The following is a 27,116-nucleotide window of genomic DNA, read 5'->3' as shown; positions in this document are numbered from 1 at the left end:
ACAAAGATACAGGCGTCCTTCCTAACTCAATTGCCGGAGGCCAATGGTGACTTTCAAACAGTTACGAGTTTAATGGCTGTGATAGGAGAAAACTAAGGATGGATCAACAACATTGTAGTTACTCCACAATACTAACCTAATTGACAGAGTGAAAAGAAGGAAGCCTGTACAGAAAAAAAGTATTCCAAAACATGCATCCTGTTTGCGACAAGGCACTAAAGTAATACTGCAAACAAATTGGAAAACCTAGAGGAAAACCTGGTTGTCTGCTTTTCACCAGACACTAGGAGATTAATTCACCTTTCAGCAGGACAATAACCTAAAACAAGGCCAAATATACACTGGAGTTGCTTACCAAGACGACACTGAATGTTCCTGAGTAGCTTGGTTACAAGTTTTGACTTTAATCTGCTTGAAAATCTATGGCAAGACTTGAAAATGGCTGTTTAGCAATGATCAACAAACAACTTGACAGAACTTGAAGACTTTTAAAAAGAATGTGAAAATATTCTACAATCCAGGTGTGCAAAGCTCTTAGAGACTTAACCAGAAAGACTCAAAGCTGTAATTGCTGCCAAAGGTGATTCTAACATGTATTGACTCAGGGGCGTGAATACTTATGTAAATTATACATTTCTGTATTACATTTACAATAAATGAACAAAAAATTTTTAAACATGTTTTAACTTTGTCATTATGGGGTATTGTGTGTAGATGGGTGAGAAAAAACAATTTAATCCATTTTGAATTCAGGCCGTAACACAACCAAATGTGGAATAAGTCAAGGGGTATGAATACTTTCTGAAGGCACTGTACATTATCTAGGTCGTTCCACGAATAGAGTGCCTTTTGCGTCCCTTTAATATTTAAACAAACTGTGCACCAATATTGAATTTTAAAAGCATGTTATATTAAATGTGCCATTTAATATAGACCACATAGAAAATTCAATAAATCCGGTTTTTATATGAATAAAGACTTGCTAAAGTGCCAGAAGTCACAGTTTTGACATGTCCCTCTTCATGTTTTTCCGACTTCTAGGAAGGTTTTAACCCACTTAACCACAAAATGTCTCCAGGTTCTCACCATCATTGTAAAGCCATAGTTATGTTTTTGCTTTGACAAAGTCATTTCTGAAGATTATTATTTATTTAATGTGATAAGTGATTAATCACGTCCCTCATTTTAAGGTCAACCCCGGTGAGTGAACAGAACTCTCGTTTTAATATGGTGAAGTAATTCCTTAAATTTTTTCCCCGAAATAAACATTGAATAGTCAAATTATAGTGTAAAACCAGGTGAGCTGGTTCTACTCTTTTTGGCCATTTTCTGGTGTTTCGTGGTGGAAAACTGAGCCCTTTGAGCATACCACGTCAAACCTGTTATCCGTAGATAGATAGGCTTGAAATACTTTAACAGCTCAACATTTTTTGTGCCCCTCCATGTTGCACACAACAAGCTTCCATTCCCCCTGTCACAAGGGGATTTATGGCTGATTTAAGATGAAAACCTCAACCCTGTTACTCTGATGGCACTTTATTGGCACTTACTGTAGTCCTTTTTTTATTTAACTCCTTGAGATGGGAAAACATGTTTTTTTTTTTATTAAGTTGAACATGTTCTTTATGTCAATGTTAAAATTAGGTGAAAGTAAAAATGTTTTATCAAGTTACACTACCCAAAATGTACTCTATTCGTGGAAAGACCCATCTATTTATATAATTAAAGAAGGGTGATGGTCAGTAACATGGGCTAGGTGCCATGCAAACAGTCTACTGTGACAGAAAGCAAATAATATAGAACAGGAAACATGATCCCAAAGCCATTTGCAAAAGAGTAAACTCAACTCCCACACTGCAAGACTCGCTAAAACCCATGTTTTATCATCTCTATAAAGTCTTAAAACAAAAGGAGATGGCAGATAATTCACAGCACCACTTGAGAGAGATTTTATATACACAAGCTGATGGCATAAAGATATTGGGGTGTTTGATAGATGTATTTTCCTTTAATAAGCTTCTCTATGGAGAAGGGAGACGTTATTCCTAGCATTACTCATAGCCCTCTCACAGCAGACAAATTCAAACAAGGCGACTTCAGTTTCCAACCACCACCTCCTCATCGCTCTCTGTCCTATCTGCACTCCCTTTGGGATCCTGGGGAGGAATGGCTGCACAGGGGCGTACCGCTCCCAACCAGGACATATGTAGGTGGGCGTGTGTGTGAGAGTGTGTGTGTGTGTGTGTGTGTGGGCTGTGCCCCCTGGCTGTGGCCTCCAGACCTTGGCCCTACCCAGCAGCACACATAACCTGGTCTTGGGCTCACAGCATCTGCCATTCGAAAGCAAACATGACGTTGACCACCTCCAGGCTGCGGGCGATCTCCTCCAGGATACAGTGCTGCTGCCACAGCTGGTGGAGCTTCCGGTACCGCTCAGGGCACAGGTGCAGGGGGTTCCCCCTCCTAATCTCACATTCACATACAGTCCGTCAGTGACACAGGTCTCACATAACATTGCTTTAGAATATGCTATTCTTCTACAGAACGACATCAGAGATACATGTAATGAATGTTTCAAAAGAGAGGAGATGTGGCCAGCTTACCCCAGCTGTGGGTCAGTCTCTCCGTAGTCATCAAGATAAGGGGCTGGGTAAGTGCTTCCTCGTGTCTTACTGGCCATCAGGACCATCTCACACTCTCTTATCCTAATCAGTGGGGGGAGGGGGAAACAAAGCAATCAGCATAAGCTTTATAGAACATTTGAACATATTTAACCACATGCCCACCCTGTCCCTACAAGGAACCCTTGTCCCCGACCCACCTGAGGAACATGCCCACTCCAGCCCCACAGGTGGCAGCGTGTGCGGTGCAGGCGCCCACCTCCTCCCCGTCAAGCTGGCTATGACAGCAGGTGCTCTGGGAGCACAAGATGGTCCCACAGAAGAGGCACAGGGTGGGGTGCTTCCTTTCATCATCTGTGGAGTTAGGACAACTGCACAGGAGGGCAGAGAGAGAAAGAGGACTGTCTCCACTGGAACTCAACAGTTCTCCCATAATTTAACCAACGTTTATGAGAATCCAAGTAAGAAAGTGGTGCCTACTTACTGAAAGTGACTGGCTTGATTGAGGAGCGCGCTGTAATCCTCAGGAAGCTCAATTAACCGATTCCTTTTCCTGGGATAACTGCAATAATCATTTTATCAAAGATTCAGTTATTCATAGGGCAGAAAGGAAAACAAATCTTAAATATTTCATTCAGTTACAAAGTGAATTTGAGCTTACCTGATTGTCTGCATTTCCCCTTTTAGTGCATTGGTTACAGCTGGGTGCCCACACCATCTGAGAGACAGAGGCCATCAGTAAAAAATATTTCTTACATTACATCAAACAATTACCTTAGAAACATAGCTACCATCACAAATCTGATAATAAGAACATCAGTTAAAGATGTATAAATGTTCTATTCATTTCAATGTATTTTGGCTGTGACTAACAGGTTATTGATATTACCTCTGTATTAAGGGAGAGACAGTCCCACGGTGCTCCTGGAAGAGCTGGAACACATTGGAGGGCAATGCCAGATAACTGCACAGCGCCTCCACCTGGCCTTGAGAGGTAACTGCAGCCGAAACAGCATGAATGGTTCAGTCAGTGAAACCCTAACCCATTCAATCCCCTTATACACCACAATAGTCTGAGCCTGAGATACCTACCTGTAGTACTGGCGAGCTCCTCTGGAGGGGGCACCCCTGTAAGGCAATTGAAGAAGAGGGCAGCGCAGCGCAGGAAGGGCGTGACCCCTCTCCTCACTCTGTCTGCCACTGAGCACCCAGACACGTCTGACCTCAGCCTGGACAATAAAACACACAGTCACATAATCTGCTTTGGAAAACAATGGACCTTTGACTGGATGAACATGAATGGAAAATGTCCAAAAACGACCCAATGCACAATTCACACACATACAGTATATTACATAAAAAAATACAGAGAAAAGGCAGGCAGCATTCCTTCTTACCCGCCGGTACATTGTGACACAGTGGCATAGAGCTCTGCTGCTGCCCTCGCCTCCTCTCCCTCCTCTCCCCCAGACACTGCTGTGTAATCTGTGGAGGAGAGGAGGACCTGCACCACGTGGGCCATGGTGACAAGATGGAGGATGTGGAGGTGGTTGTAGGCAGAGCTGACAGCAGAGGGCTGCAGGTCCACCGCCTCCTCCTGGTAGAGCGCTGGAATGGCAAGCACCAGCCCCACCTGACAACACACAGAGAAAGGTTGGTTATACCCAGAGCGTGTGGAAGACCTACTGTATGCAGCCAACAGAACATTAATTTCCTTCATTGGTGACTTACCAGAAGGTGGAAGAAGTCTACTTCTAGAATAGAAGGTGTGCTCTCTGAACTCATGGTGGGTAACAAGGCTGTAGGGAGAGAGAGCCAGAGGAGGCAACCAAATTAACTATTACATAAAATACCAAATCACACAAAATGAGATGACAATGTAAGGTGGATGGATATTGTGTGCTGGGTGGTGTTTGAACACGTACCTCCTAACATGTCTGTGAAATGCTTCTGAATGACAGCCTGGGAGCTCTTGAGGCGTTGGGTTGCAGAAAACTGAACCACAGCCTTCAGGCCCGCAAGCTGAAAAGGAAAGCAGAGTTACTGTGATAAACCCCCCCGAGGGAATAGGTGAAAACCGGTCAAACACAGTCCCTCCTCTGTAATATATCTGACCTACCTGTCTGTTTTGTAAAGAGCCAAACAGTGTCTTATCCTCTTCCTGCAGCAAGTTCTCTGTAGGAAAACAAAAACAAAAAACATCCTGAGTAGTGGCACAATTAGTTCAGCTAGAAAAAGGATTGAAAAAGAAACAGATAGAAAGAGTAAAGAAGAAAGACGTGGGACTGACCAATGGCCTGGATGGTGAAGGCACAGGTGTTCCAGGACATGACGGGCACGCCGGGACACAGCTCGTTAGGGGCCGTCTGCAGCCCCACCCTGTGCACCGTGGTGGCACACACCACCAGCATCTCTGCTATGCTGTCAGAGTACTTCCTCCTGAGGAAGATCAACAGGGGGACATCTTTAGAATATCTCAAGTACTTATTACATTACAGAGCATGTGGTGAGTGGATACATAATATAGTACACTGTCAATAACATGGAAATGATGTTAGTGTGTGTCGTGCGCTACAGAAACATTTGAATAAGCCATTGAGAGCTGATGGTTGTGTGTGTGTGACTCACGGCTCTTTCACTCCAAAGCTGAGGATGGAGCGGAAGTCTGGCTGGCCTTCCCCACAGAGGGCAGTGTCTCCATCACTGCTAGTCTGACTGCTGCTTTCTGGACCACAAACACAATGGAGTCACACCTGCAACAGCACTGGGCTCGCTCCACTAAAATGACTGTGAGATCACACAGCTGTCTTTACCTGGTCCCTGAGTGACAGACCGGAGTCCTTTGATCCTGGCAGAGAGGATCTGGATCCAGCGAGGGAGGGTGAGGAGCTGTCCCACCAGCTCTGCATTCTCACTGCAGACAGGACATAAGGGACAGGCCGGTTAAAACTGATATGTTCACTATTTGGCCATAAATCAAATTTAGTTTTATGGATACTCCAAAAACATATCTAAACTCAGTTAGTCATTTAGGAAGTGGCAATAAAGTACGGCATGGCGAAACAGCATGGCTAAAAGGAAGACATACTAGTTGAGTGTGAGTGGTTCCAAGGGGATGAGAGGAACCACAGTGTTGCACAGGGACTTGCAGAGCGGGCACATGTACTCCCCGTTCTCCAGGTCAATGATGAGCTCAGCATGGAGCCGGTTCCGAGTGGTGTTCTGGACTGCCTCAAAGTACCTAGAACACACAGACAAAAAAACAGAGATGTAGGTATAATCTTTCTTTAGGTCTTCAGGCCCAAGATAGTATGTTGGAATCATCATCCCTATGATTCATTGATAGACACGTTACTGCAGTGACTCACTTCTGCCAGCAGATGGCGTGCATGACGTGGCCACAGCTGCCAGTGTGAGTCCCCACAGCCAGGTCAGGTGGCATGAAGAGGGGGTACAAGGTCTCTGTCACACAGAACAACACATTAACATCTTTAATCATTTCAACAGTAATGCAAAAAGAGATGACAGTGGTCAGAGAGTATTGTGTACCACAGGACATCAAAAGGAGGAGAGTGTGAAAAGGGCACTAACCCTTGTTGGCCAGAGTCTTCCCCCGGCACTGTGTAAGCACGGTGGACCTCTGGACACAGGCGGTCAGCACCATGGCTGGGGAGCGGGCCTGGACCTCCTGCTCCTCCTGACATAGGATGCAGGTCAGCACCTCCCGCTCAGCCGGGGTGGAGCCCCGTTGAGGCCCCACAGCCACGCACAACTCTCCCAGCTCCATGGCACAGCTACAGGATAGGAGGAAGAAACATGACAACACACTTATCAGTTATACAGTTGAAGTCGGAAGTTTACATACACCTTAGCAAAATATATTTAAACTCAGTTTTTCACAATAACTGACATTTAATCCTAGTAAAAATTCCCTGTCTTAGGTCAGTTAGGATCAACACTTTATTTTAAGAATGTGAAATGTCAGAATCCTACCAAATACTTCTGACCCACTGGGAAGTTTACATACACTCAATTAGTATTTGGTAGCATTGCCTTCAAATTGTTTAACTTGGGTCAAACGTTTCAGGTAGCCTTCCACAAGCTTCCCACAATAAGTTGGGTGAACTCCTGAGTGGCGCAGTGGTCTAAGGCACTGCATCGCAGTGCCACTAGAGATCCTGGTTCGAATCCAGGCTCTGTCGCAGCCGGCCGCGACCGGGAGACTCATGGGCGGCGCACAATTGGCCCAGCGTTGTCCAGGGTAGGGGAGGGAATGGCCGGCAGGGATGTAGCTCAGTTGATAGAGCATGGCGTTTGCAACGCCAGGGTTGTGGGTTCGATTCCCACGGGGGGCCAGTATAAAAAAAATATGTATTCACTAACTGTAAGTCGCTCTGGATAAGAGCTTCTGCTAAATGACTAAAATGTAAATGTAATGTAAATGTGAATTTTGGCCCATTCCTCCAGACAGAGCTGGTGTAACTGAGTCAGGTTTTTAGGCCTCCTTGCTCGCACACGCTTTTTCAGTTCTGCCCACACATTTTCTATAGGATTGAGGTCAGGTCTTTGTGATGGCCACTCCAATACCTTGACTTTGTTGTCCTTAAGCCAACTTTGGAAGTATGCTTGGGGTCATTGTCCATTTGGAAGACCCATTTGCGACCAAGATTTAACTTCCTGACTGATGTCTTGAGATGTTACTTCAATATATCCACATCATTTTCCTTCCTCATGATGCAATCTATTTTGTGAAGTGCACCAGTCCCTCCTGCAGCAAAGCACCCCCACAGCATGATGCTGCCACCGCCGTGCTTCACGGTTGGGATGGTGTTCTTCGGCTTGCAAGCATCCCCCTTTTTCCTCCAAATATAACAATGGTCATTATGGCCAAACAGTTCTATTTTTGTTTCATCAGACCAGAGGACATTTCTCCAAAAAGTATGATCTTTGTCCCCATGTGCAGTTGCAAACCGTAGTCTGGCTTTTTTATGGTGGTTTTGGAGCAGTGGCTTCTTCCTTGCTGAGTGGCCTTTCAGGTTATGTCGATATAGGACTCGTTTTACTGTGGATATAGATAGTTTTGTACCTGTTTCCTCCAGCATCTTCACAAGGTCCTTGGCTGTTGTTCTGGGATTGATTTGCACTTTTCGCACCAAAGTACGTTCATCTCTAGGAGACAGAACGCGTCTCCTTCCTGAGCGGTATGACGGCTGCGTGGTCCCATGGTGTTTATACTTGCGTACTATTGTTTGTACAGATGAACGTGGTACCTTCAGGCGTTTGGAAATTACTTGTGTCATGCACAAAGTAGATGTCCTAACCGACTTGCCAAAACTATAGTTTGTTAACAAGAAATGTGTGGAGTGGTTGAAAAACAAGTTTTAATGACTCCAACCTAAGTGTATGTAAACTTCCGACTTCAACTGTAGATATCCTCCTAATCACTAACCTTCACTCAAGGAATCAACCCAATTCAAATTTGAATTCACTCTCCTTCCTGCAGTAAACTTGAGATACTACTAGGCAAGCTAGAGTATATTATTAAATAGATTTTCCAGTACTTTTGTATACTTTTCAGCCAGTAGTTCTGAAAGTAGCGCTCACGAACCAAAAATGGTGTACTACGTCATATATGTGCAGATATGTGCACCATGTCATTGCCCTTTCTCTCTGCTGCTTATGCATCTTGCTAGCAGTCACTCAAATGGCGAGGGGCTGAAGGTCATTGGCTAAAACTCAAATTGCTAGGGGGCTGGCCCACATGGGAGAAAATGTAGGGAAAATGGCACAGCACAGCTTTCAGAAAAACTGTAGCTTACAAACTAGGGGTTTCATGGCTAATTGAGGTAAGACGGTAATTCTGCTCATAGATTATGCATGTATGAACTACACATTGACATATCCAGCCCAAAGCGAGAGGTTTAAAAAATACTTAGTAGACGCCAAAGTTCCGGAGCATGTCTTTAAAGGAAGGGCAACACTCTGTAGTCTCCCTCATGGCCAACAGCTCTCCCTACCCCCTCCTCACCTCTCTCTGGAGGCCACAGGTTCCCCCTGGGAACTCTCTGGCATGTTGTCATACAGCATCTTGTGTGACTCAATGAAGTTCTTCTGCATGGCCGACATCTGGGCCATGATCTTCTGGCGATGGAGCTTGGCTGCCTCTGCCTTCCTCTTCCGCTCGGCTTTGTCTTTGTCAGGGATGATCTGAGTAAATCAGACAGAAGGTGAGGATTCTTCACTGCAGAAATGTTACATGACAAAAAGGTGTAAAAATGACCCATGTTCTGTTTTTACCTCCTCTGGCTTGGTCTGCTCCACGCTCATAGAGGCTGCTGGACTGGATTTCTCCCTAAGGCACTTCACCATCTCAAACATCTACCAGAAAGAGAAATATGATCATTTAAACAAAAAGCTGTACTGTAAACTGTCTAAAATCTCAGTTGAAACGAGATGATCAAATCTCTTAACAGGACAATGAAGTTAACCCACCTGCAGTGTCCACTTAATCATATCCTTCTGGGCTTCCAGGGAAGGAAGAGCCGTCATCTTGGACAGGAGGTGGAACACAGATTTGCCATGCTCTGAGCCGATCTCTGAGAGAGTAGAGAAACAGAAAATGTCTCAAGAACAAATGTATATGAAGTGTACCCTAAACCAAGAATAATCCAAGAGACAAACATTTAAAGACAAAAAGTAGTATCTCTAGTACACTCACTGCGAGCCTTGAGGCTGAAGTCAAAGGTGACCTGCTCCACAGTGCTGGCTCCCAACTGGGTCTTCTCCTCCAACAGACCCTGGCCTATAAGGTGCAGGGCCTGTGGGGGGCACACACAGTTACAGTTTATATGGTTCATATAAAAAGGAAAGAGAAAGAGAGAGCGAGTGGGATAGAAATAAATGCGAAAGGTACCCTCTGGATCATGGCCTCTGTCCAGTAGGTGGCCCGGTCCTCCACAGCTCTCTGCAGGACTCGTCTGAGGATGTGGATGAGGATGTCACAGCACAGCAGACCCACTATGCTGGAGAAAGCTGGGCAAAAGGGAGGGGGGACAGGGGGACGCAGGGCTGGGCATGGACAGAGACAGACAGTGATGAATCATAAGCAAATAGTGAATTACCTACAGGGATTGGCTCATAATAACACTGTGTTCCTTTCTATGTAAGTATGACGATAAGTTCCATCTCACCTTTGTCACAACCCTCCTGAGTTCTTCTCTTCTTCTGAGCATCTTCCGCCTGGAGCACAGAGTGCAGGGGTCACAAGATTACACATTAGCAAATGGCAGCAGCCAAGGGAAAAACGGCTTTGGAAAAAAATATATAATATGCATGTAGCCTCTGTACCAACATATACAGTGACTTGCGAAAGTATTCACCCCCCTGGGCATTTTTCCTATTTTGTTTCCTTACAACCTGGAATAAAAATTGATTTTTGGGGGGTTTGTATCATTTGATTTACACAACATGCTTACCACTTTGAAGATCCAAAATATTTTCTCTTGTGAAACAAAAAAGAAATAAGACAAAAAAACAGAAAACTTGACCGTGCATAACTATTCACCCACCCAAAGTCAATACTTTGTAGAGCCACCTTTTGCTGCAATTACAGCTGCAAGTCAATTGGGGTGTCTCTATAAGCTTGGCATATCTAGCCACTGGGATTTTTGCCCATTCTTCAAGGCAAAACTGCTCCAGCTCTTTCAAGCTAGATGGTTTCCGCTGGTGTACAGCAATCTTTAATTCATACCACAGATTCTCAATTGGATTGATGTCTGGGCTTTGACTAGGCCATTCCAATACATTTAAATGTTTCCCCTTAAACCACTCAAGTGTTGCTTTAGCAGTATGCTTAGGGTCATTGTCCTGCTGGAAGGTGAACCTCCGTCCCAGTCTCAAATCTCTGGAAGACAGGTTTCCCTCAACAATTACCCTGTATTTAGCACCATCCATCATTCCTTCAATTCTGACCAGTTTCCCAGTCCCTGCTGATGAAAAACATCCCCACAGCATGATGCTGCCACCACCATGCTTCACTGTGGGGATGGTGTTCTCGGGGTGATGAGAGGTGTTGGGTTTGCGCCAGACATAGCGTTTTCCTTGATGGCCAAAAAGCTCAATTTTAGTCTCATCTGAACAGAGTACCTTCTTCCATATGTTTGGGGAGTCTCCCACATGCCTTTTGGCGAACACTAAACGTGTTTGCTTATTTTTTTCTTTAAGCAATGGCTTTTTTCTGGCCACTCTTCTGTAAAGCCCAGCTCTGTGGAGTGTACGGCTTAAAGTGGTCCTATGGACAGATACTCCAATCTCCGCTGTGGAGCTTTGCAGCTCCTTCAGGGTTATTGTTGGTCTCTTTGTTGCCTCTCTGATTAATGCCAACTTTGCCTGGTACGTGAGTTTTGGTGGGCAGCCCTCTCTTGGCAGGTTTGTTGTGGTGCCATATTCTTTCAATTTTTTTAAATTATGGATTTAATGGTGCTCCGTGGGATGTTCAAAGTTTCTGATATTTTTTTATAACCCAACCCTGATCTGTACTTCTCCACAACTTTGTCCCTGACCTGTTTGGAGAGCTCCTTGATCTTCGCAGTGCTGCTTGCTTGGTGGTGCCCCTTGCTTAATGGTGTTGCAGACTCTGGGGCCTTTCAGAACAGGTGTAAATATACTGAGATCATGTGACAGATCATGTGACACTTAGATTGCACACAAGTGGACTTTATTTAACTAATTATGTGACTTCTGAAGGTAATTGGTTGCACCAGATCTTATTTAGGGGCTTCATAGCAAAGGGGGTGAATACATATGCACGCACCACTTTTCCGTTATTTATTTTGTATACTTTTTTTTTACACTTTTTTTTTTTCCATTTCATTTCACCAATTTCGACTATTTTGTGTATGTCCATTACATTAAATCCAAATAAAAATCCATTTAAATTACAGGTTGTAAAGCAACAAAATAGGAAAAACGCCAAGGGGGATGAATACTTTTGCAAGGCACTGTACCTTGCTATGCTGAGATTTAGAATAGTGAAAGAAGAAGGGATTGAATTCCGGCAGGCACTCCTTTTTCACTTCATACAAGCCGTGTCCAGAAACACCTGGCTTCCTAAATAGGAGAATAAAGGGTCAGTGAAAAAGCTCCTCAAACGTTAGTCTCTGCTGAAGACGTTATTTATTATTTTGATTTGTATCATTATGGTCAAGATGACCTTAAGTGTTACACTTACTTGAAGGTGGCAACTTTTGGGATGACAGTTTCCAGGCCAGTTTCATGGCTCTCCTACAAACAAAGACAGTACATTGTTGCAGTATAAAAGGGGATGAAGAAGTGGTACCAGTATTAGTGCTTTAAGGCCTTCTCACACTGTACGTTGAATTCAGTCTTTTAGGATTATAACATGTGATTCAAAATGCAAAAAGGCACTCGCACATCTGAGCTATCTTTGTTGCATGGTAACAATTGAATAACATGAAAAAAAAGAAGAAACCTGCACACTGCTCTTGGTAGTATCACTGATCTTTATTAAGCTTTATAAGAGCTCTGACGAAGGCCTTCAGGCCGATACATAAAGCTTAATAAAGAGCAATGATACTAGCAAGAGCAGTGTGCGCGTTTCTTCTTTTGTCTCAGGATTATTACATGTAACACTGTTCGATGTTACCAAATTAAAATCTTGATATCAAACTGGCCAGATTGTACCATTTGCTTCAGTGTAGTCGTCACATTCAGCGATTGGTTTGCGAGGTTACGTCAGCCGACGTAGGTTACATCAACTGCAGTGGTGTATTTGATCTGTGCATGTGCCAGCACCAGCAGCGCTAGCCTTCCTCTTATTGTGGTCGCCACTAGTTAACACCGCCACAAAGTCATAAACCCTGCCTATACAAGATATCTTCTTAAAATCTGATTTTAATCCTAATCCTAACCTTAATCACACTGCTAACATTATGTCTAACCCTAACCTTAAATTAAGACCTCAAAGCTGTATTATCTAGTGGGAACCTCTTATGCGCGAGTGAAGTGAGTTCAGAAAAACTGAAAGTACGCATCTTAGAAATAGTTCACATGCAAATATTGCATGTCCGAACTCAAAACTATGCTTCCCAAAAATAACATGGTCGCTGTGGAAGAAAGTTTATTTTGATTGCCGATTTAGCGCATTTATCAAAATTCCATCAAATAGCTTGATTTCATGTGTCATGTAAAATATTATTTGGGAAATCGTTCTTCTTGCAAAGCATGTAAACGTTTAAATTGAGCTATTACATTAATCTGACTATTCAATCGTATTATTCTGTGCATACTCAGTGTAAGCCGTGTTCCTATTGGTCAGTCACCGAGAAAGGCTCGCAACAGCAGCCACAATACACAATAAAAGCTAAACATTTCTGACATTGCCAGAACTTTGTCGGAGCCTACGCCACACGTAGTGGTACTTAAAATCGGCAGACCTAGACCGTGTCACACAGAACCGGCCAAGATGTCTAACAATCGTTTACGACCTAAGAATTTGCTTGTGACATGGACATTCCGTCTGGGACGGCAAAATCCTGGTATAAGACGGCTAAAATCGTAGTCTGTGTGGGCCTTTAAAAGTGTAGTATAGGTCCACGTTCTCACGTTCTCTGGCAGGCCCTTGACCAGGCTGCTGTGAGCCATGGGCTGGATGCACAGCAGGTGGATCACCTCCCTCATCGTCACATCCTCTTTGGTCACCTGACTGATCCCTGGGACATACCGCTCCCCTGGGGACACATGGGGCATGACATACAGAATGAGACACCCCTCAACATAAACAATAACTGCTATATCATCTAGCCAACAAGATGTCACTATACAGTCAACTTACTAACTACACATTAGGATTTCGCCAGACATTTACTTTAGTAGATATGTTATTTAGAAAACAGCTTAGGGACGTACCAACAATGATGATGAGGAGGTAGAGCATCTCTTCTGTTAACCGGTTCCACTGTTTCAGCAGTTCCTGCACAGGAGGATTGGTATTTTATTAATTGACCATTTTGCCAAAATGTAATACTTATTTATTTGAACCAATAGTCATTAGTCGCTCTTACTTGGTCTTTGCTTGAGAGACTTCCATTGAACACATCAAAGAGCTCAAATCTCTGCAAGATCAGCATGATGAAGTGGTTGGGGTCCATTTTGGAAGCAGCAATCTGTACAAAGTTTTGAGAGGAGACTTCCAATTATGTAGTGGTAGTCAGGAGACTCCATAGAACAGGGGTGTCAAACGCCCGGCCCGCGGGCCGGATCAGGCCCGCAAACGGGTTTAATCCGGCCCGCGAGATGATTTTGAAAAAAAAATATATATATATTTGTCAAGTATAAAAATGCGCTGCAATTTTTCTAATAAAATAAACTGCTGTTCCAATTGCGTCCACTGGATGGCGCAATAGCAATTGTGTTAAGCAAGCAAACTGTTTATACCGGGGCAGAGCAAGTAGGTCAAGCACGTGCAGCCAATGAGCTACTTTGTTTTGCCCGCGATATTTATTACGGCTTCTACTTTTAACATTATGTGCTTTGGCACCCTCATTGCCCCAATATGTCTCTGTCAAAAAAAGAGAAAAGTGGACGCAGAGTGCAGAGTGTTCCAAGAAAAATGGTCATCCTATTTATTCACGGAATTGAATGGGAAAGCTGTATGTTTGGTGTGTTCAGAGCATGTTGCAGTGCTGAAAGAATATAACCTTCGTCGCCACTATGTGAGTCTTCATGCCGACAAATATGACAACTTTCAAGGACAGCGGAGATGAGAGAAGGTGAATGAACTGTTGGCGGGTCTGAAGAAACAGCAGTCTGTGTTTACTCACAGCCGAGACATCAGTGACGCTGCAGTGAAAGCTAGCTACCTCATTGCTAATGAAATCGCAGTGGCTTCAAAACCATTTAGTGAGGGTGAATTTGTAAAAACATGCATGATGAAGGCAGCGGAGATTGTGTGCCCTGAAAAGCGGCAGGCTTTTGCAAATATCAGCCTGACAAGAAACACAGTTGCAGACAGGATTTCCGATCTTTCAGTGGATTTGGACAGCCAGTTGAAGCAAAAAGTAAAGTCATTTATTGCGTTTTCGGTTGCAATTGATGAAAGCACGGACATTACAGATGTTGCACAACTGGCCATTTTCATCCGCGGAGTTGATGACACATTGACCGTCACCGAGGAGTTCGTGGAGTTGGTGCCGATGACAGATACAACGACAGCAGCTGATATTTTTACCGCACTCGTCGGCGCGCTGGACAGGGTCGGAGTGGACTGGTCCCGCGCTGTCAGCCTGGCTACAGATGGTGCGCCCTCAATGATCGGGAAAAAAGCAGGCGTTGTGACAAAGTTCAGAGAGAAAGTGCAATCTGCAAATGGAGGACGTGATTTTTGACTTTTCACTGTATTTTGCACCAGGAGGCTTTGTGTTGCAAGTCATTAAAGATGGATAACGTCATGAAGGTGGTCATCCAAACTGTTAATTTCATACGATCCAGAAGCCTGAATCACCGTCAGTTTGACAGCCTTCTCAGAGAGAAAGACCACATCTATGGCCTGCCATACCACACTGAGGTAAGATGGTTAAGCCGAGGTGCTGTGCTGAGGCGTTTCTTTGATTTACGAGAAGAAATTGAACAGTTCATGGAAGAAAAGGGCAAACCAGTGTTAGAATTTCATTCCGCAGAATGGATGCAGGACCTTGCATTTATGGTGGATGTTACAAAGCACCTGAATAACTTGAACAAACAGCTGCAAGGGCGCAACAAAGTTGTCACGCAGTATTATGACAGCATACGTTCTTTCAAGTTGAAGCTGTCATTGTGGGAGACGCAACTTGCCAGTGGTGATGCAGCTCACTTCCCCGGTCTGAAAAATGTGTGCGCGACCCAACATGTGGCAGACATGAAGCGGTTCAAAGATAAAATAACGGGACTGTTACGGGAGTTTGAGCAACGCTTTCAGATTTATGTTTATATGTTTTTATGTTGATGTGCTATTGTTTTTAATTGATTTTATTTTATTTGTATATTTAACCTATTCTTGACTCTGTGGTTCTTGCACTTGTTTGGGGAACAGGATTTCATTATTTTTATCTACATTTCTGCCTGAGAAATGACACCCTGATATAGTTCTGTGATCTGTGATATACTTCTGTGAATCACTGAGGCATTGTGTGTTTGTGTGTTCTTTGTCCTCAGAACTTTCAAATAACTTGAGGTGTTTTATGATTAATAGTGATGTTGTGCTTTTGGACACTGTCCTCAGGCTCCAGCTTTATGTTTATATGTTTTTATGTTGATGTGCTATTGTTTTTAATTGATTTTATTTTATTTGTATATTTAACCTATTCTTGACTCTGTGGTTCTTGCACTTGTTTGGGGAACAGGATTTCATTATTTTTATCTACATTTCTGCCTGAGAAATGACACCCAGATATAGTTCTGTGATCTGTGAAACAGTTCTGTTAATCACTGAGGCATTGTGTGTTTGTGTGTTCTTTTTCTTTAGAATTTTCAAATAAACTTGACGTGTTTTATGATTAATAGTGATGTTGTGCTTGTACTATTTTGGACACACTGTCCTCAGGCTCCAGCTTTATGTTGTATGTTGATCGTATTAAAACAAAGAAAATCATCTGAAGTTGTTGTTTTTAAGTTATATATATACCATGATTTTTCCGGTCCGGCCCACTTGGGAATAGATTTTCCTTCGTGTGGCCCCTGAGCTAAAATGAGTTTGACACCCCTGCCATAGAATAAAAAGGAGGTGAGTGCAGAACAATGTTGCTGCTGTTAAACACTAACCTGTAGCATGATGACATCCTTGTCAAACATCTCATCCCTGCATTTTACATCGTGATAATAATACACCTGGAAATGACAAATAATCATACTTTGAAACACATTAAAGCAATCACAAAATGTGAAATCAATCCGTGAAAAGTTCAGGTTTTAGCAACAGTTGACACCATCAGTCCATCCAAGCTATCACATCCCACCTCTCACCTGGCTGACGAGCGAGAGCCCGTTCCTGCGCCACATCTCAGCTGAGACTTGGGCAGCCAGCACCACACAGCGCAGAGGGTGCTCCGCAAACCAGGTGAAGTCACAGCTCTCCTGTAACACATAAACGGCTCTGTCTTTTAGCAACAGCAGTGGGAAGAAGATTGTCTGCAGTGCACAACAAGCTGGCAGGCTGACTGATGATACAAAGCTGATTCTTACAGACTTACGACAGATAAAAACACATGAAAACTTGTCACAGATACTTACTGGATCCACAAATTCATGGAGGCGTTTGACTGCCCCTGTACAACACAGCTGTACATACAGGCCTGGGGATCATAAGGAACAGGTATTAGAGGTTCCGCAAATCTCAAGATGCACCAAAGAACACAAGAGTGAAGGTGGAATGACAGCATAACCAATAGGGCTGGGATGATACCAGTATCGCGATAACCTCTTTAGGAAAGCAGCCCTAATGTTGGAAACAAACATCATTATGTTGTCATCAAGAGTCACATTTATTTATTTTTTCTCCAAGCTATAGCACACAATATTTTTCATACAACAGGTTTTTAAAGAGAGTCTGCTTTGTGTTTTCATTTTTGCCATGCAGAAAAAATTGCGATAGTGGTCTCGTCCTGGCCCTAATAACCAATAGGTATGCTGTGTCATCTTCATTTCCACAACCCCAACTACTGTCCCAACACATAGAGCAATTCCCCAAGGCCCATAGGGGCAGACAGATGGAGAGTATGGTTCTTCTCACCAGCGAGCGCTCTGGAGATGGGCAGGTGTATGCTGACAGGCTCCTGGGACACCTTGTAGGGGCTGACATGGAGGATGTGTTTACACATGTAGTAGTCTGTGGCCTCGCTTTGAAAGGGTTGGTTATTGCAGCGCATCAGCGCCCTGTGGCACTCCTTGAAGGACAGGAGGAGAACAGTCTCCTGGGGGGCAGAGATACCGGTCAAGTACACAGGAACATACACTCTTAAAAATATTCAGCCATTCATTTATCAGAGATTATGAGGGATTTGGGGATTTTTAAAACCATCGCGTAAGGACTTACATCAGAGGAACACCATTCCTGGAACATGACGAGGATGTGTCGTAGCTGTCTCTGGATAGAAAACCCAGCCTCCCATTCAGGCTCCACCTCGATGTGCTGACCAAACTGCCGCTTCACCTCCTCCATACCCTACCAAGAGAACAACCATCTGATGTATTTCATGATGGAGGCAAAGACTGCAAGTAATTTCAAAATCCCTAATGCCGGACAGTTAGCCCAGAGTGTAAAGCGACTGAGTGTACCTGCATGCAGTTGAGGAGCCCCAGGAAGACCCTGAACCCCTCCAGGAACTGGGTCCTCAGCTCCTCAGTCCACACCGAGGGCTTGCTGATCAGAATGTACCTGTGGAGTAGAACACATTCATATTACAGATAAGCATCAGGCAGCTATAGCAAGATACATATTCCTAATGTCAGAGACAGCGGTGGAAAAAGTTCCCAATTTTCATACTTGAGTAAAAGTAATAGAAAACGACTCAAGTAAAAGTGAAAGTCACCCAGTAAAATACTACTTGAGTAAAAGTCTAAAAGTATTTTGTTTTAAATATACTTAAGTATCAAAAGTAAATGTAATTGCTAAAATATACTTAAGAATTAAAAGTAAAAATAATTTTAAATTCCTTATATAAAGCAAACCAAAGGCATAATTATCTTGTTTTTTTTAAATGTACGGATAGCCAGGGGCACGCTCCAACACTCAGACATAATTTACAAACGAAGCATGTGTTTAGTGAGTCCGCCAGATAAGAGGCAGTAGGGATGACCAGGGATGTTCTCTTGATAAGTGTGTGAATTAGACAATTTTCCTGTCCTGCTAAAGCATTCAAAATGTAACAAGTACATCATTTTCTTTAGGAATGTAGTGAAGTAAAAGTAAAAGTTGTCAAAAAAATAAATAGTAAAGTAAAGTACAGATACCCCAAAAAACATTCAAGTATTTATTACTTAAGTACCTTACGCCACTGGTCAGAGATTAAGCTGAGTAGTATGTCACACCCACCTGAGGTCGTGGAAGATCACCTGGATCCGGAAGAACTTGTCTGAGTTGTATCCCTGGAAGTGGAAGCGATGGTTGGGATCCAGGTGCTCCCAGAGCAGCTCCATGACGGTGTCAACGATCACCTTGATCACATTCCCTTCCTCAATCAGCTGCCTGGCCTGAACAGAGGGAGAAGGATACAGTGGTATGTGAGCTAAGCCTGGCAGATTTTATTTTTTAAATCTTCACATTACATAAATCGCCATAGCTCTCACCAGAGTGGGTACGGTGAAGATCTGCACAGATAGAGCTGTGATGGATATGCTCCTCTCATGGTCATCAAGGATGTAGTCTTTCTGCAGTTGTTTGTAATGCTGAAAGACAGTGACGGCAGAAGGGTGGGACGTACAGCATATGTTAGCCACATAAATGTAATGTAAAGGTTGCATTTATTTTAAACATATCAGTGTACTACTGACTTGACATACCTTGGTGAACTCAATGGCAAAGAGCCTCTTGTACTCTGTCTCCATCAGCAGGCTACAGAAGATCAACTCATGGATGATCTTACGGGCTCCTGGTGGAAAGAAGAGAATGGGCTTGAATGTGATGGACTGGAGGCAAAACAGCGGTGCATCTTAAAGTAGAGAAAGATTGATCCATACTCCCAGGTCTACTTGCCTTTGTACAGCCTGGCGTCGTGCAGCATGAGTCGGCTGATGAGGCTGGGCTGGTCCCCCTCTGAGCTGGGCTCCAGAGCCACCTGGCAGAACACCTGCCTGAAGCCCACTGAGTAGCCGATGATCTGCGGAAACCAGGTGCCCAGTCGCATGGCGAAGCTCTGGTGGGCCATGACCGCTGAGTGGAGGATCTCCACACGCAGGGGCTGCAGGGAGATGTGTTCTGAGTGGGACTAAAAGCACAACACAGAATACTGCAGGGGTTAGAGGTCAGAGGCTGCAGGGAGATGTAGTCCAAAGTGGGACTACAACACAACACAGCGTTTAGCAGGGGTAAGAGGTCTGACTCAAAACACTGGAGGTGATTAAGTTCTATGGCAACATTTGCATATTGTAGTTTTATAAAAGGCTATAATTTACCCTGATGAGGTCCTTGGCTTGTTGGCAAGACCGGAGCTTCCCTCGCTTCACTGCCCGGCGACCCTGCATTCAAAACAGAATGATCAATTTCAAGTGCAAAGCTATAACAACAACCAGAGTTCAACGTTGCAGCAGAATACATTTGTTTTCAGTTTTTTCCCTTTATTGACAAATCTAGATGCTTTAAATGAAAGTAATGAAGAATGCCGGAGAATGACTGCAGACAGTACCTCTTTGTCAATGAGGGCTGTGTGAGTATGTGCCTCACTGTGGTCACACTGAACAGAGCGCTGAAGGGTGTAGATCACGTGATCATATGAGTGGTGCTCATCGTTGTACAGTACACAGTAGTATGTGTCCTCCTTCACCCTATGAGAAATCACATTGAATGTCATTCTGGATTTAAAACTACTGGTGTAGTGTGGATACGTTTAGTGCTATGGTTATCAATAGAAGTAGGCTAGTACCTGGGCTGCAGTTCTGCTGCTAGCTCATAGCTCTCCTCCCACACCAGCAGATCTGTAGCGTAGCGCAGGAGAACCTGGAAGAGCTTCTGGGCACGCTCACGTAAACCAGGCTCTAACACACACTCATCCTACAGAGACAAAAAGTATGCATTATCAGTCACACGAATTTTGTACATTTACATTTGAGTCATTTAGGAGATGCTCTTAACCAGAGTGACTTACAGGAGAAATTAGGGTTAAGTGCCTTGCTCAAGGGAACAGACAGATTTTTCACCTAGTCGGCTCTGGGATTCAAACCAGCATCCTTTCGGTTACCGGCCCAACGCTCTTAACTGCTAGGCTAGCTGCCGACCTATGGTATGGTGCCATCTGATACACACAATTACGTCTTGCACATGTACGACCCTATAAAATCTGTTATTCTTTCCCGACTTTTCTCCAGGTTTCAGATTTCATTATTTTCACTCTCAAAATCAGTTTTAAATAGAAAAACAACAAAATTGGTCTCCCCCACCAATTTGTGCACATTCATTGTTTCATAACTTCATTGTGTGAATTGTTTGCGTTTGATTGTTAGTGTATATCAATTCCCCTTTACATATATTACCAGTAGCACATTTACCGTTAATTCCTATCATTTCTAATCTACAAAGTTTGTTACTTTGGTTACAGTAATTTCTGTTAATGCATTCAATATTATTCCAGTCTTCCGTTATCATTGTCGGAGTGGACACATTGTTTGTACATTTTTACATTTTAGTCATTTAGCAGACGCTCTTATCCAGAGCGACTTACAGTTAGTGAGTGCATACATTTTTTATTTTTCATACTGTAGAGTGCACAAACTAAGCTACACTTGTGAGAAACACGTTTTGGTTTATTTAATTCCATTTATGAGTTTTGTCAATTTAGTAATTGTCTTTTGTTTCGAGCAATGTTGAGTAAGGACGCGCACGCATAGAAGTAGGCCTATAGGCTACCTGGCCTGCGTGCAAATGTCGCCATATACAGTGCATTCGGAAAGTATTCAGACCCCTTGACTTTCTCCACATTTTGTTGCGTTACAGCCTTATTCTACAATGGATTAAATGAATTTACACACAATACCTCATAATGACAAAGCGAAAACAGGTTTTTATAAATTTTTGCAATGTATTAAAAATAAAACACAGAAATAGCTTATAAGTATTCAGACCCTTTCCTATGAGACTCGAATTGAGCTCAGGTGCATCCTGTTTTCATTGATCATCCTTGAGATGTTTCTACAACTTGATTGGAGTCCACCTGTGGTAAATTCAATTGATTGGACATGATTTGGAAAGGCACACACCTGTCTATATAAAAGGTCCCACAGTTGACAGTGCATGTCAGAGCAAAAACCAAGCCATGAGGTCGAAGGAATTGTCCGTAGAGCTCCGAGACAGGATTGTGTCAAGGCACAGATCTGGGGAAGGGTACCAAAACACTTCTGCAGCATTGAAGGTCCCCAAGAACACAATGGGCTCCATCATTCTTAAATGGAAGAAGTTTGGAACCACCAAGACTCTTCCTAGAGCCGGCCAAACTGAGCAACCAGGGGAGAAGGGCCTTGGTCAGGGACTGGCTTCGGGACAAGTCTCTGAATGTCCTTGAGTGGCTCAGCCACTACGCAGCTTCAGTGAGCTCCTGCCCAAGTCAAGCACTGCATCTTATCCATTGAGCAAATAGCCTACAGCTGTGTCTGTCCCGAGCTCATTGGCGCAGGAAACTCTGAGGACCCAGAATATTTTATATATAGGCTATTTTTACGTAGTTGGCAATGGAAGTTACTTTTTAAAGTTATCATTTTCATTTAGATTTGGATAGAATTTGGATTAACCACATGACAATGATTTTGAGATATGAAGACGTTATTTTAAAATAAATTAAACGGTTTCACGAAAATGTGCATATGAAAACCATAACTGGCACGCAGATCCGTAGAAATGGTAAGATAAATTGGCATTCAACATGAGAAAGGTTGCCGACTCCTCGTGTAGCCTATTACCGGAAACTTCAGGAGAGTAATGGCAGAATCTGCAAAAGTCAGCAGGAGCGGGAGGAGAATAGTTGGGTCAGGTGAAGGTTTTATTCTTCTGGTTATCTAGATCTCTGGTGCCCTCGAGGCATTTGTATTATTTCATCAAACCGTAAGCTTAAAGCATCAGACAAGCTCAATGCAAATAGTTGATTTTATTAAAACACATAGGGTGTATCTATATATGGAAAAAGACACGTTTAAAAATGTTGACTAATCGATTGGTCGAAAGAACAGACGACTTTCGGTCGACCAAGATTTATTTTTAGTTCCATAATCCTAGCACGCAATGATTACATCAAGCTTGTGACTCTACAAACTTGTTGGATGCATTTGGTGTTTGTTTTGGTAGTGTTCCAGATTATTTTGTGCCCAATATAAATCAATGGTAAATAATATAGTGTCATTCGAGTCACTTTTATTGTAAATAAGAATATAATATGTTTTGTGATGGTGAGAGGTTAGCATGTCTTGGCGGTATGACATTTGTGCTTCTGTAACTTTCTCTCATCATTATTCACGATTCATTCAGGACTATCCGTAATCCGACGGTAGGCTACGTGTTACATGTTTTCAAGGCTATTCCTTCCTATTCCATCTGCAGTCTATGGCTGCCTGAATAAATAATTCACTTTAGGTTATTTAATAACTCAATGGTCAAATAGGAAATCGGAACGAATGTAATTAATTAATTAATTTATAAGTGCTGCGCTTATAGCACAATATATTTTGATGATCAAGTTAAAAATGAATGCTTGTTCATATGTAGGTGTAATAATCCTATCTATTATCATATGTATAACAATGTATATTTGTTTCATTTGGTTTTGTATTCAGTTAGCACAGTATGTAATAATTCATATGATCTCATTTTAGAAGTGATGTTCTCTACCCTGACACCCAAGAAGACTCAAGGCTGTAATCACTGGCAAAGGTGCTTCAACAAAGTACTGAGTAAAGGGTCTGAATACTTATGTAAATGTCATATTTAAATATACACTACCTGTCAAAAGTTTTAGAACACCTACTCATTCAAGGGTTTTTCTATATTTTTACTATTTTCTACATTGTAGAATAATAGTGAAGACATCACAACTATGAAATAACACATATGGAATCATGTAGTAACCAAAAAAAAGTGTTAAACAAATCAAAATATATAGTTTATATTCTTCAAATAGCCACCCTTTGCCTTGATTACAACTTTGCACACTCTTGGCATTCTCTCAACCAGCTTGTTCTAAAACTTTTGACCGGTAGTGTTTATAGATTTTTTTTTTTATATACATTTGCTTTGTTATTATGGAGTATTTTGTGTAGATTGATGAAGGGAAAAAACGATTTAATCCACTTTTAGAATAAGGCTGTAACATAACAAATTGTGGAAAAAGTAAAGGGGTCTGAATACTTTCTGAATGTACTGTAAGACCACAATAAGCAGTGTACAGACTATCAAAAAGAACACAAACGTTAGATATTCAACACATAGGCAAAATAACACATAGGCAGAGCTACAGTCAGTGGGTCTGTTTATCCATTCTAGACACCATGTCATACTACCATGTCAAAACAGGGGATAGAATCTATCACTAGACATTAGGCCTTAAAGCTTTCTTGTTTGAAACCCAGACGGTGTTGTCATGTGATGAGTCACTAAAAAGCAGCCTACAGGGCAGCGGCCAGCCTTCAATAGAGGCACCTGCTGTTTATGGAAAGAGGCAATGAAACACATGGGCCTTATGTGTTTGCTCACCACTCCTGAACTTGATATTATCAGAGGAAGGCCCACACCTGGGCTGGGCTGCATTCAAGACTGCAGGTCCTAAGTAATCAGTACTCAACCACTTTTGTTGCATGACTGTTCACCACACTGTTCAATGACTTGAATGCCCCTCCATTTAGGCCTATTCATAATTGTTTCTTATCAAGGTTATCAGCAAAAACCATTCCACGTTGATATGGAAACATTGTTGATGGATGATATAACATAACATAATTGGACCAAATTAAAAAGAACGTCACTAGCCAGCCTTTATCTCCTGCCCTTATTTTCCATAAGGCCTCGCTGCAACCACCCACCCTCTGTCTCTGTCATTCCAGCTCTAATTCGTTTTGTGATGCAGGCTGCCCAAGTGTAATTTTCCCAGACACTTTCTTGTTGAAGGCCAAAAGCGCATTCTCCAACTCAAGACAGGAAAAGGAGCACACTGACGTCATCAACACAGAATGGGAAAAGAAAATAAAATGTGAACCCCCCGCCCCCTCTTCCGGCTGTTATGAAACGCACCGTTTCCATGGCAGTGGCAGCCCCTGGGTCATGTTTGGAGCAGCAGGGCCCAGTCTTCCAGGCCTCCAGATCCCCACAGTCACAGAACCCCCCTCCTGATGAAGCGTGCATCTATAAGAATCACACAACATCGAGGATCAGTAATGGACAGGGACAGCAGGAGAGATTTCATGAGATGTTATCAACACTTATATTAACACTAAACCCTTCCAAAACAACATACGTTTTAAATGGGAACCTACTTTATAACGATGGCCCTTGTGCACACTGTCCTGGAAGCAGTCCATGCACAGTACGCATGTGGGATCTATCGCACAGTCCCTGCAATCAGGCCCACAGGAGGTTAGAGTCGTAATTTGATCACACTCATCTCTACAGTTGGCTTGAAAACATGCACACATGCACAGTCACACACTAAAACCTGATACAGAGTTCACTTAATTATTCATTACAGCCAGTTAGGCTAAGTACTGTAGTGTTGTAGTGTGTGAGGTGACCAAAAGGTAGGCCTATTAGCTAATTCTAAAACTGCAGTTTTGGCAAATCAAGCCTAAATAACTATTTTGATGTATTTACATAGATCTTTGAACCACATTATTAGTCGAGTTAAGAGAAGGAAAAAAATAAGAATAATCACCTTCAGAGCTTATATCTAATCGGGTTGCTAAAAAGGTCATCGCCTTACAGTACATTCATTCGGTCAACAGATTCTTCATATTTCTGTTTCTTGACATTCCATCGCCTTACAACTACTGACTGAGTTGGTTCAGGAGTTATGAAACCTCTGTCTGATTAGCAGGTGTCTTAATTAGCATTAATGCATGACAATCAGTAAGCTGGTTCTGACCTGCAGGAGTAGACAGTCTCCCCCTCCTTGAAGACACGTCCACAGAGCTGTGAGGCGGCACTGCCCTGCTGGAGCTTCTCCAGGCCGGCCTGAGGGTCCTCCCCGAACAGGAAACACTCCAGTGGCTGGAGGAGACGGCTCTGCACCACCTCCTCCTCCTCCTGAGAGTTGGACTCCACCTCCAGGCAGTAGATCTGTGGCACCTGCTCCACCACGAAGCGGAGCATCTCTGCCCCGCAGTCCGCAGCATCCCACCATCTCTGCAAGACATGGGAGGGAGAAGAGCAACATCCGGGTTAAATACACACCACACAAGACTCTCTACATGAGGCAGCATAATATATATATAGATGATAGTACATCAAAAGGAGGTCTTGAACCGCTTTCTTCTTAAATGATCAGAATATGTTTTTTATAGTGTTCTGACTAAAAGCATTTACCCTAGCAAGCTCAAATTAAAACAAACACTTTTTTTAAATAGGCAGGGTTAAGCCATAATTATGACTTTGTGGCTGTGGTAACTAGTGACGACAGCGGCGAGATGGTCAGGGCTTGAAGGGATACAGCTTGTCAAATAGATAACTAGCGAGCTAAAACGTTAGCTAATTAACGTTTGCTAAGCTAACGTTAAAGTCACAGATCCTGACAACCAAGATTATCCGTTGCTGTGTGACAACGTAGCTAGCTAACTAACTAGCACCAAGAACATCCTAGCTGTGTGAACACAGTATAATTCAATTACCAGATATATCTTAACTAACTAGCTAGCTAGCTAGATAATGTGATGCCCACCAAAATAGTATTCTTGCAACATTAGCTAGCTACAGTAGCTAGTAAATGTTGCTAGCAGGTTAGCAAACTGGCTAGGGGTGCGTAGAAGAGCGTCCACCAAGTAAAACGGGAACTCAAATATCGTGTAAAACCATATCAACAGTAAAATATAAGTTAGATCAAGATAAGAAAATACGCGTGCAATCTATACAAATTACATTTAAAGCATACCTTACTGAGCTCCAGCCCGTTTAACGATTTTTCACCTTCCGCCATATTCCATTTGCCGTAAAACTGTTGATGCCAGGGAGTGAGACGTTCTGGAGTTATTTTTGCGACTGTCCTCGACCTCGCCTAGTCATGGCTAGAAGGGATCCAGCTTTTGTGAAATTAACGTCCAATTTGACTTTTCGTAGCAGGTTAGGAGAACTTACGCTGCAGGTTAGGAAAATTAACGTAGCGGGTTAGGGTTAGCTAAAATGCAAAACCTTTCAACGTTTGACGTTAATTTGACAAACGCTGTATTCCTTCTAGCCATGACCACCTCGCCGCTGTCGTCACTACTTACCACAGCCACAAAGTCATAATTATGGCTAAACCCCGCCTATTTAAAAACAATTGTCTTCTTAAAATCAGATTTTAAACTTAACCTTAACCTTAAATTAAGACCAAAAAACACATTTTTTGCTTTCATGAAATGTTACTATATCTTTAGCCATTTTGACTTTGTGTCTGTGGTAACTAACTTAGTGACAACCCATCGGCTCTTAAACTTTGCAATGAAAATAAATGCTAACTAGATATAATACACAGATAGTATTCATGAATCTGATTTTACACTAAGACGTTTATATTATTGTTACTTCATAGCTATCTGTATTGCAAAACTCTAGCCAGCTAGCTA

General features: G+C 42.8%; 1 protein-coding gene across 1 annotated transcript; it reads right to left on the bottom strand.

The window, feature by feature from the left end:
* Positions 1 to 1,159: 1,159 nt before the first annotated feature.
* On the bottom strand, positions 1,160 to 26,780 carry ubr1 (ubiquitin protein ligase E3 component n-recognin 1). Its single transcript, XM_041847716.2, has 45 exons — positions 26,444 to 26,780; positions 25,442 to 25,701; positions 24,837 to 24,915; positions 24,595 to 24,705; positions 20,252 to 20,379; positions 20,015 to 20,153; positions 19,785 to 19,847; positions 19,366 to 19,597; positions 19,173 to 19,261; positions 18,960 to 19,058; positions 18,706 to 18,863; positions 17,949 to 18,048; positions 17,707 to 17,835; positions 17,404 to 17,584; positions 16,905 to 16,966; positions 16,638 to 16,748; positions 16,437 to 16,502; positions 13,703 to 13,804; positions 13,548 to 13,611; positions 13,245 to 13,369; positions 11,851 to 11,903; positions 11,627 to 11,729; positions 9,812 to 9,860; positions 9,535 to 9,689; positions 9,340 to 9,439; positions 9,114 to 9,217; positions 8,919 to 8,999; positions 8,650 to 8,828; positions 6,213 to 6,415; positions 5,990 to 6,083; positions 5,710 to 5,862; positions 5,435 to 5,535; positions 5,250 to 5,346; positions 4,912 to 5,060; positions 4,741 to 4,796; positions 4,547 to 4,643; positions 4,353 to 4,420; positions 4,019 to 4,254; positions 3,714 to 3,850; positions 3,511 to 3,619; positions 3,283 to 3,339; positions 3,106 to 3,183; positions 2,822 to 2,992; positions 2,604 to 2,705; positions 1,160 to 2,463 (listed from the first exon to the last, which is right to left on the bottom strand). The coding sequence occupies exons 1-45, from the start codon at positions 26,486 to 26,488 to the stop codon at positions 2,322 to 2,324; spliced, it is 5,217 nt and encodes a 1,738-aa protein (XP_041703650.2). The 5' UTR covers positions 26,489 to 26,780; the 3' UTR covers positions 1,160 to 2,321.
* Between the last annotated feature and the right edge of the window lie 336 nt (positions 26,781 to 27,116).

The sequence above is a fragment of the Coregonus clupeaformis genome, chromosome 25 (genome assembly GCF_020615455.1).
Source record: "Coregonus clupeaformis isolate EN_2021a chromosome 25, ASM2061545v1, whole genome shotgun sequence".
NCBI classification, from domain to species: domain Eukaryota; kingdom Metazoa; phylum Chordata; class Actinopteri; order Salmoniformes; family Salmonidae; genus Coregonus; species Coregonus clupeaformis.
The sequence above is the reverse complement of the archived record's forward strand: the minus strand, read 5'-3'. Positions and strand labels throughout refer to the sequence as shown.